This window comes from Colias croceus, chromosome 18 (assembly GCF_905220415.1).
Source record: "Colias croceus chromosome 18, ilColCroc2.1".
NCBI classification, from domain to species: domain Eukaryota; kingdom Metazoa; phylum Arthropoda; class Insecta; order Lepidoptera; family Pieridae; genus Colias; species Colias croceus.
The window spans coordinates 8,021,989-8,034,076 of record NC_059554.1 but is presented as its reverse complement, the minus strand read 5'-3'; the positions used below and the strand labels follow the sequence as shown (position 1 = coordinate 8,034,076).

The 12,088-nt window shown below is 32.9% G+C and overlaps 1 protein-coding gene across 2 annotated transcripts in view; it reads right to left on the bottom strand.

The window, feature by feature from the left end:
* Positions 1-12,088, bottom strand: part of LOC123699787 — a 57,278-nt gene that overhangs the window by 14,313 nt on the left and 30,877 nt on the right. For both annotated transcript variants that reach the window (XM_045646817.1, XM_045646816.1), the window contains exons 4-5: positions 9,917-9,990; positions 616-821 (exon numbers count right to left, since the gene is read on the bottom strand). In XM_045646817.1, coding sequence (XP_045502773.1) covers positions 616-821; positions 9,917-9,990 — 280 coding nt within the window. The remainder of the gene's footprint in view (positions 1-615; positions 822-9,916; positions 9,991-12,088) is intronic.

Genomic DNA, 12,088 nt, shown 5'->3' with positions numbered 1-12,088 from the left:
TTTTACGAATATTTATCTTATTGTTTGCAATACAATGAAGAATCATTATATTATCAATTTATTAAAATCTATATATTTTGTAAACCTTTTCGAGTTTCTTAATAGGTTTAATAATAAATGAAGGTGTGTTTTTTGAGAAAATCCTTAAAACATGGGAGTTAATATCAATCAGTATTTAAAAGCTAAAATATTTTGCAAAGGCCTCGCAAAAGCAATGAAAAATGTACATAAAAACATTATTCTGATCATTCCCCATCAAATGAATCCATCTGCTATAATTCAACGTATAATAAAGTAAATTGAATTTTTATTTTCTTTTGCGTCTGAGACGCGGAGACTACACCCTTTGCGATAAGTCTTTTAACGAAATTAAATGTGTGTTGTGCTATTTACGTTCTCTTATAATTTTTTACACTTTTCATTCTACTTAATTTACATAACATATTATTTCAGATTGGTTACTATACTTAAATATCTACTACTTAAGGTGTATTGTATTTTAATGCACCTCTCTTAAAAGTACATGGAAAAAGAATTATTGAATATCACATAAATAGGACAATTCTGTAATTCTTTAACAATGACAACATACTGATAAATGCCCAATTAGCTTACTTCATTTCGGCGTCCGACTTGGCAAGCATCCACACGACCCTCCTGGGGTCCCTCCGGGAGCCAAGGGCCATCAACTGTGACAACTTGGCCCCCGGTGGCAGCGGCGGTCGCCGCGGCACTTGACCCGTCCACGTGGCGATAGCCAGCATCTCTGGACTCTCCTTTACGAGATGTTTCTGTGTTGCCATGCACTTGCCGGACGCGTCCTGTGGAAATAAAACGTTTAATGGTGCATTTACATATTCGTGCGAATAGTAAGGCGATTAGCGAGACGAATACACGCATGTGTAAACAGGGCACTTCCAACCTTTTCGCTTTGATTACGCGTATTTTTGCTTACACCAATTTTACGAATGTTTCATCTACGAACACGAATGTTATCAGGAATTTAAACGATGAAAAATAGATTGTATTATGCGCGATTTAAACAGTTTTCGTAAATCGTAGCGGCGCGTAGAGCTCGTTGGCTTGCTCACGTTTCGACTATGATAAGAAACGTGTTCGATCTTTTATTTTGCATAAAAGTATATTCTTAAATATAACTAAGAAATCTATAAAGTTCACATAAGAGAATCATTTTAAATATTAAATTGCTACTGGTTTGAAAGTTTATACTTAAGGTTCTGTTTGGTTTTAGTAATTTTATAAAACTAGGAACTATAGGTCCTAACGTATCAATGAAGAAATCTCGCAGTACAATTAACTGTGTAACTATAGAAACATAAGAGTAATGATGTAGAAAGGCCAAGTCGAGTGATTAAAGAGCGGTATTCTCTCAAAGCACAAACTGAACTGAAAACTAATCAAAATGCTTACCGTAGTTGAACAGTTGCCTACCTACAATATTATGTAATGCAAGCGATATTCAATGCTATTCTAATGAACTTGGTATCAAAATTGTCTGCATCGTTCTTGCCGCGCTCAGCAGCATTGTCACCTTCAATTAATACTTTGGTATAAGTAATTGGACGACATGTGAAATATTTGCAACGTTTGCTCGATAGGTAATGTAACATTATGTTCCTATTAGGTCAATTATCTTATGGATGCCACTACTTACTCTACTTACTACCACTACTTATATCATTTTAGGTCAATTACTTTTACAAATACAAAAATAGTTTATAACAGTGAATGGTACTTATACTTTTGACAGATAACATGCGAGCGAAAACACGGGTTCAACATAATATAGCACTGCCTTCTGAGATACAGGTAATTACCTAATTCAGAAGGCAGAGCAATATTGTAATGTTATATTTGAAGTTGCTAATAAATATTTTATTTATTTTTTTATTTTTTACATAGGACTGGTATAGAAGATAAAGTAGACAGCATTGGATAAGCATCATTAAGAAATATAAGAAATTTTTCTCTTATACAAATAAAGCAAAGTAAATTCCAAACAAATAAACACTGCTGTAACTGTAAACTGAAGAAAAATAATTACTGATCTAGAAGTTTTATCGCTTACAAAACTTTCAAACTAGCGCGAAAATGATCAAACAAGTACAAGGAACTTCAACAAATCGATTAACAGCATGGCTCTAGGCAAGCGGATACTATCAGCTCCTTTTACGCAATAATTCTATATCTCAGCCAAGTGTAATTACTACAACTGAACCTTTATTTTCACGGCTCATAAATTATATAGCCGACGCAGCTAACTTATGATTGGTTTCAATTTGTTGATTAACTTTCTGTCCTACCGACTGAGTATAAATATTTCTCTCGGTTCAATGAAGCTCTTTATTGCATCGGCTTGTACACGAGGATTTATCACGGAGTACTTTCCAACTATTCTTCATTAGTTACTTGGAAATGTACAACTCGTAGATTCCGTTAATTTGATACTCGAACTTGAGACGGCCAATGTCTTCTTCCCGTTATACTTTAAAAGTGATCATCATAAAGAAGAAAAATTGCCCTACCACCAACATGTTTCAATACTATGAACTGAAAAAGCAAAAATTTCGAATGATTCTTATTTTCATTGCAATTCTGTCTAAACAATATCTCTAATTTATTCATACGTATTTCTAAAGACCGGTGTCATCACTTGCTTGAAGTAGCTATCCCTGATCCTATAATTTATCACTCTTAAATATTTTCAACATTCATCTGTCATTTTAACTGACAGATAAGTAAACAAAACACATCCAGAATTTCTGAAATCGGACATAAGTCCCTACACGGTAATAATTAAAATACACACACCGGCACAATTAGCGGAACAGAAACCGATACGCGAGAAAATCGTCTGGGATTTGAACGAATGGCAGCAGGTTCTCTTTACTGATGAGTGCAGAGTTCTTTTAAAACAGATCAATGGAAGACAGCGAATATGGAGACACAGAGGAGAACGCCAAATATAGTCTAATTTTGAACACACAGTGTCTTATGGTGGCGGCTCGATAATGGTTTGGGGAGGGATATGTTTGAGAACTCGCACGGAATTATTGATAGTCACAGGAGGGACCATGACAGCAGATAGATACATCAGAGACATTTAAGAAGAACATGTTGTACCATTTGCCCCATTTATTGGTGAATACTTTATTCTAATGCAAGATAATGCTCGTGCTCATAGTGCACAATCGGTACAGGTATATCTGAGCCACGTAAGTATACCGGTGATGCAGTGGCCAGCAAATTCCCCCGATATGAATCCGATAAAGCATGTCTGGGACTTGCTAAAAAGAAGGGTTAAATCCAGAATGCCACCCCCCAACAATCTGAATGAACTTGGAAACGAATTACTTGAGAAGTAGGAGCGGTTGCCTCAAGAAATCATCGATAACATAATCTGTAGCAAGCCCAGACGAATGGAAACCGTAATCAGAGCAAGAGGGGGAAACACTCGTTATTAATTTTGCTTTAATTTTATTGTTAAATCATTTAATGCTTACTTTTTTTATTTTTTGTGATGGTTCATAACTGTTCATAATCATCTAAAAATTTCACTTATTTCAAATTTCTTAATTTTTCAATAAAAAATAGCGAAGACTTTTCAAAGTCGTTGTTAAAAGATGTTAATTAACTTGTTATTTTGTATCTAATTACATTTTCGTCAAATATATGCGTTATTATCTCATAGTCTCACTTTTTTTTTTGTTCCGCTAATTGTGCCGGTGTGTATAGTTTCCAAAACGAATCGTTTCCCAACAAAGGCAGGCATTCCGAACGCTCCATCAATTATAGTTGAGTGACACTCTCTTTACAGGAGATTTATATCGTGTGGATATGTCGCGCGCTGATCGAGGAAGGGTTCGAGAAAGATCTTCGTTGGTATAACATCACTATTTTTCTATCGTAGCTGCAATAATTTCATCTGGAACTAAACATTAAGAAAGATAGTAGACTACAGGAAAAAGTCTTAAGTTGTCTTCTTTACTCCTCTCTCATTGTTTGACCTCAACTCTAAACTGTTATTAAATTAAATAGTGATATCAACAGATATTTAATTAAATCATACAATTTTTTTCTGTAGATAAAAACACTCACAGCAAGTACCTACTGTCTGTATTATAACAGTGTATTATGAACCTCGTAAAGTCCACTTGGAGAGAACTATACCATCGCAAATGGCATCTTGTTAAAAGATAATAATAAAAGAGATAGCGTTTTAATTAATCGCATTGTTACCGTCTCGAATAAGCTATCCAAGATGGCCGACAAGAATAAATTGTCATCATTATTATGAAAAAACCTCGTTTGTCGCTGACAGAAGAGGATGGATGGTCGTGGAATATTAAAGCGGTTGTTGGAATATGCATGAAATACAGGCCTGCAGTTTTTGCCTTGTCTATACGCTTTTTTTATTTGCATGGAAAATTAAATCCTGTCTGTGTCATGCGTGTGTGTATGTATTGGAGGACGAATGAACTTCATATCTCATTTAATAATTGATCTCCTAAGTAGCGAAGTAAACATTATTCTCCAAGCTTTTGGTAATTTACTAACTGGCTTAATCAAATTAGTTCTATTAAGTCTGGCGTAGTTTAGACGTGGTTTCTTAAGTCCAAACATAAGGCTGTCTGTATTACACTATAGAATATACAAAATAGACTACATATTCAAATTTTGTATGATACAAGTAAAGAGCTTACACCATAAGCTTTTTTGCAGGAGTTGCCGGTAGATCTGTCAATGTTTTAGGTGTGTAATTTGTTTAGATACATCAAATTCCGGGAAAAATATTTGTGAGTTCATGTTATTTTTCTAGTATCGTCAAATATGTTGATATGTGTATGACATGTAGTGATACAATCTCCGCTGACTAAACGATCCAATGTTTGAAATGTTATGTACAGTCTTATCTTTTAGCTGCATCAAACTCTAACTACCTAGAACGTTCTGTTCATGTATTCTATTGATTACCAGCGGTTTACAATCAGTGTCGAGATTTATCTGCTCTTTACTGGATAGACTAACAATTTTCATTAGCCAAATAGCTATCTCTTTAATGATTCAAATCGTATCGTGAAACCGTTTTACTTTCAAAAACAACATTAGAGCGACGCAAAAGTTGATGCTTTTTCATTTTATAAACTTACTAGCGCTCCGCCCCGGCTTCGCCCGTGGTCCATGTTTACGTTTTCTTCAAACCATCTTCGAACTTCAAGGATTATTATAAAAAAAGAATTAACGAAATCGGTTAAGCCGTTCTCGAGTTATGCGCTAACCAACACATTTTGCGATTCATTTTTATACATAGTATAGACACAAGGTAGACACAGAATACTTAATAGTAGCTAACGCTAACTAGTAAAGATTGAAATTAACATTATTACACAAAAATATACAACCGATAAATATTAAATATTTATTTTAATACCTATAAAGACTTATAAATGTAGAGACGTTGTATTTTACTCGTATGCTCAATTTATATCCAAAGTATATCGTAATCTAATCTTCATATGAATATAAATCAAGTTAGAAAATAACATTATACGTATACAGAAAGATCTCAGAGTGGAGATGGAGCTTTCAAGCAGAATAACCGACCAATCGTAGTGACGGCTTCTTCGGATTATTGCGACAAAAACTTATAATAACTTGGCATAAGTGTGTGGTACAAACTACAGGTTAAAAGATATACAATTTCATCTATAAAATATCGCTTATTTTAAGTCAGTAAAGTTGTATTTAATCAAAGAGTGAATTTTGATTATGAATAATGCGCTTCAATACTGCGGCAGCGGCAATTAATTAATTAATAAGTTTAATTAATTTGTATTTATAATAACCGCAAGGCAGCGCTGGCAAAATCACACAACAGGAAATAATAGAACAGATAATAAAATTTATCTTTAATTACGTCTTACAACTCTAGAGTTTTTCCGATTGCTTTTGATAGTTGCAGTATCCAATTGGTTAGATTTATTTAAGTAAGATTATTTACGAGTAATTTGTCTGACTGTCTTCTTTTACAATACTAGGGAAAAAATCTGATAACACTCAGACTGTTTCAAGTTTTCACTTCCATTTTGAATAATAAAATATACATGCTTTTGATAAAAATCCGCTTTTTTCTTACATTAGCGCCAAACGAATACAGGAATCAGTTTACGCGGTGTTTGCTTCAATCTTTCCTCTTGATTTTTATGAAGGTTTACCACAGACTGGCTCTGTTCGTAGACACGGCCGAAATTTAATTTGTTTGAGCGCCGGAAACTAGTAACTGAATTTGTTGTGAAATTCCTTTTCATATGAATGAACTATCATTCAGTCTAAATACGATATAATATATCAATTAATTCATATAGACACGTTGACTCTATGAATGAGAATATTAAAATTTATTTAATATTCTCATTCAATAATATATCAATTTAACTGTAACGCTATAGATATTGTAGATTATCAAACATACTTGGGTGTTACTATTGATAGCAGACTGAACTGGCAAGAACATATTAACGGAGTGTGTGATAGATTGAGGTGTATCCTGGCTAAATTTTCGATAATTAAACACAAAATTCCCTACAAAACTTTATTATTGCTTTACAAATCACTAGCCGAATCAATTATCTCATATGGATTATCTAGCTACGGACGGACTTGTAAGACCAATCTTGACAAAATATACACACTCCAATTAAGACTACTTAAAACGATCGTTCCATATAACATTAAGGCTAAATATAAAAATGAATATCGTAAATTATTTGAACTGTGTAAAATCATACCGATACATGAAAAAATTAATCTAACACTTTTAAAAGAGGAATTCTTTAATATTGACATAAATAAAATTAAAAAAACGCCTCATAATAATATAATAACTCGTAACGTCACAAACGCTACGCTAAAACTTCCATCTTTTACAAACCATCACGGGAAGAGAACGTTAAATTATATGGTACCCTGTCTCATCAACAAACTACCTATATCTTTAAGAGATTCAATAACTCACAAAAATCTAAAATTCAAACTAAAGCAATACTTTTTAGTAAATATAAATAAACTATTATAAAAAAAAACCTTCTAATAACTCTAAAATATTAAGAACTTATTACTAATTTTATCTAAATATAAATACAAATAATACAAAATTATAGATTCACGAAAGGAGCATACTGTATGTTTACACGGCCAGCAAGATTACCGATGTCGCTCGTCACTAAAAAAATTTCTAAGTACCCTCATTAGGATTAAGAACTAACAATAAGTTAAAACATATTATGTAGCGGTTTGTGGGCTTATGGTGCACAGAAAAACTCGAATGAGTTTATGATTGCATCAATGTACATTATATCATAAAAAAAAATAAATAAATAAAATAAATAAATAAAAAAAATTATTTTTTATTTTTATTTATTAGGGCTCTGAGTTATCATTCAGAGACTTGGTATTAATCTAAAAGTTTATAATATTTATATTTTCTTTTTATAATGTCGTCGTCAAAGAAACCAGAATTATTAACAGAAAAAAGTCTAAGATGTTTAAGAATCTGAAATTAAACCTGATTTTTTGCAGCGTAATATCACATTGCAAGATGACGAGGATATATTTGCGTTGCAAAGAAACTTTTCGCTTTTAGTACACCAGCGTCGTTACAATTTTGTACCAGTAATTATTTTCCTAGCGTACAAAGTATATATGTATTCAGTTGCATTGGACAAAATAAAACTCTTCCCATTATAAAAATTGTGAAAGCAAAACAAAACAGCTGTGGGCAAATACGTTTTATGCATTTTAATCCGTGCAATTTAAATCCACGTCAATATTTTGTATAGCTTTTAAAACAAGGTTTTCAAATGAGTCTCTCGGCTTCTAGATTATTCTTAGGGGAAAAAGCAAGGTCCTTAACAACCATTTGCACCCTATTTAACTTCAGGCTGAAGAAAATATTACGGTAAAAGTTAAACATTTTAAAGAAGTGTCCTTCGGCGTTCGTTACATAGCTGAGAGCTATTGTCACCTGTCTCTCTCGCCGCCATCGTTGTACTTCAACCCGCGAAGGGTGATTAAGTAGTGAGATTATACTTTAAAGTAACCGTGAAGATACTTTAAACAAAACGTCGCTTTTGTAAGGCTTTGTATATCGCGCGATTAACGCGTAATTGCAGTTGTATTTTATAGTCAGATATGAGTTTGTAAAAACTTTTAGTGCGGTTATTTCGCATTTAAACTTATCTGATATTTTTATGATAAAAAATGCAAAAGTAGTTTTGTTAGTTCTTTCTATCTGCCGCCCAACAATCTGCTATCTGCATAAACCAGAAAATTACTTACTACGTTTTTTATACGATCGAAACTGCGAGCTCGACAAGCAGTTGATTAATCAATAATTTTATATAATAAAAATTGAGTTAACGTGTGGTGAATTTACAACTATTATAACATTTAACATAAAAAACGCGTCAAGAAGTTATAGTAGGTAGGTACTATAAGTATTTACTACGTTTGCAGTTAAAACTTTTATCGTTCGACAATTTATGGTTATTGAAAAAGTTCATGTGCGACCTCTTCTTGACCTATTTAGTTTTTAAAAAAGGATGATAGCAAAACTATTTTTAAAGGTTACTTCTTAAAGAATAGCTGCTATTCATTTTTATTGACTTTATTTATATAATTAATTTCAGATTACTACAGACCTACTAGAAGTACTAGACCCATGTATCAGACTTACACTTAGACTAACACATATATAAAGTTATCTTATGTACCACTTAAACTTTTTAGTTTTTATTTTATCGGATGAATATTTCCGTAATATTTTAACGTGATTTATCACATCCTTAACCAGATGAAACGTCGAGGCTTAAAATGGGATCAAGGGAGTGACTCCCTTCTACGTGATGAATGGTCTCTTTGAAATCAATTATCAATCTGATTAGGTCTTTTGTTCGATGGACACCTGTCTCCTGATTCCGATGTGATCCGGCTGATTAGAATTTGAATATCTTGAGGAAAAATTGAGGATGAATTGAAATTATTTGTATGAAACTATAACGTAGAATTTAGATGATTACGGACCTTTAGTTATTACTCATATTTAAGTTTACAGTGACCATAGAAAAACTAAAAAGCATTTATAATACACGACTTATCATTATTTAGTAAAATTTTAGACAAAAAAAATCAAAACCTATTCGACGACTTAGAAACAGTAAGTATATGTAAGTTGTGCACTCGAAGCTTAATGTGTTCAAAGCGTCGATTAAAATAATTAGTTTTTATAAATGTGAATTAAACAGTCTTTGATCTATAAATGTATAGCTTGAGTAAAATTAAATTTCGAAAAAAACATCAACTCAACAGTGTTATTCAATGCTATGCTTAAGATTGCTTATTACATAATACATAGCTAATCTATACTAGGTAATATTATAAAGCTGAAGAGTTTGTTTGAACGCGCTAATCTTAGGATCTACTGGTCCGATTTGAAAAATTCTTTCGGTGTTAGAGAGCCCATTCATCGAGGAAGGCTATATATAATCACGCTAAGACCAACAGGAGCGGAGCCACGCGGGTGAAACCGCCGAGCGCAGCTAGTATGATATTATACTAGCTGCGCTCGGCGGTCATCCATACTAATATTATAAATGCGAAAGTAACTCTGTCTGTCTGTCTGTCTGTTACTCAATCACGCCTAAACTACTGAACCAATTTTCATGAAATTTGATATGGAGATATTTTGATACCCGAGAAAGGACATAGGCTATTTTTTATCCCGGGAAAATGACGCCATCCCGGAAATTCTTTGACTGCGCGGGCGAAGCCGCGGGCGGAAACCTAGTTATATATATATATAATGAATGTCATTAATTGTTTAAAATAAATAGTTTACCTTGAACCAGGCCATTGTGGAGTCATCGTACAGCACCACCCACTCCTCGGACCAGGAATTCCACAAGTATTTACCTGAAATATTATAACGTTGTAGGAATTTGTATGATAAACTTAGAAAAAGAAGAAATTTCGATTACCGTAATCTAATCTAGAGTTTTACATTTCTTTTAAAATATAAAATTAAATTGTTTTGTAACTCTTTATTTTTTTTATCAAATTGTTCAAAATGTAGTCACGTTTTAGCGAGTTTCTTTTTTAAGTAAAGTTACACAACTTTATTGAAATACACAATTACATAATTTTACCTGAAATATTGTATTTTATTAATTGATATAAAAATGAATATATATGATGTCTTGCTTTGAACAAAATAAAAAGCTTTCATATCTAGGTCACGACTTTATTAAATTATGAAATGAATTTAATCACGATGTCGATAACTACAGGAATATTGAATCAGATGATACCGCATCGGTCAATTAACCGATTACTTGAACGCCGCTTTCCGATAACTGTATTGATACTGATTGTTGATAGTGATTTTGTAAATGCTACCTAATTGGTATATGTGCTACGATATAGAATTACATTTAAACTGAACTGAAATGAAATGAAAATCTCTTAAACTTCAGAAGGTCAGCCGTTGTACGCTTTCCAAGCGCCTAATTCTTATACAAACGCGCAGAGTTGATGCTGGGTCGTATTTACATTATTTAGGTACACGCTACGCGTATTGCGCTACGCTGCTACAATAACCGCTACGCTTTCACGCTTTTTTCGCTTATCGGGCCACGCTTACGCTCTACGATGTCCAATAAGCTACACACCACATATTATTATTTTATTTTTTATTTTATTAATAAAATAATAATAACTTCGGCTTATATGTATAAGCTGCATACATATTATAATATCAATGAAAACTAAATTTATTCATATCAGAAAATACGGTTATTTCTATTTACCAATTTAGAGTTGAAATTGAGGTCGAATAAATAATATACCTATGCATCTGTTGAGTTCACGTCATAAGATACCGCACCGTTCTATTAACTAATTGATCTCGAGACTGCTGATTGCTAAAATTAACTTGAAGCAACGTTTGCGATTATTTAATGGTACCAAATATTCGACATATCCATGTCATAATAATGTTAATTGAATATTTACTTATTTATTTAATACTTTTAAATTGTTTTTTTTTCATTCCATAATTTTACGATAAAATATGTTATCCTAACAAAATATCTTAAAACTAGCTTTTACTCGCGGCTTCGCTCGCGTTAAGAAGTATTAATATTAATTAGGTATATTTTTTGCAGCTTTGGTACATTTTTTAGCGTATGTAAAAACTTAGGGCCTACAAAACTACAAAACTTTAATCACATATTTTATCCCCTTAGAGGTGGAATTTGACAAAATCCTTACTTAGGGAATGCCGACGTCATAGTAGCTTTATGCATGCAAAGTCTAAGCCCGATCGGTATAAAATTGACATAGTTTCATACAAACTTTCATCCCTTATTTAATCCCCTTGGGGGTAGAATTGATCCAAATCCTTTCTTAGGGGATACCTACCTGCATGCCAAATTTCAGCCCGATACGTCCAGTGGTTTGGGCTGTGCGTTGATAGATCACTATATCAGTAACCTTTGAGTTTTATACTTATATATAGATTACTGACTGAAACCGCAGGGCAAAGCTAAGGTATGAATTTTCGAAAATCTTTTCTTACCGGACGCCTACGTGTCATATGATCTATCTACATGCCCAATTTCATGCAAATACATCCAAGGAATAAAAAGTTTCATACAAACTTCTATCCCCTATTTTACCCCTTTAGGGGACGAATTTTCTAAAATCCTTTCTTAGGGGACGCCTACGTTATGACATCTATCTGCATGCCAAATTTCAGCCTGATACGTCCAGTGGTTTGGGCTGTGCGTTGATAGATCACTATATCAGTCACCTTTGAGTTTTATATATATAGAAGTAGGTACATACTTTGAAAGAAACATGAATTGAATGTCAACCCACAAAACGATCAATCCAATTGAGATTATGCCATGCCATAACATATGTTTTTATTGGTATCCTATTTCAGTTGTTACATTACGTAAATGTTAGCTAAATATAGTTTCGTTTCATTCGCATTGGAATTTAAAAGAGA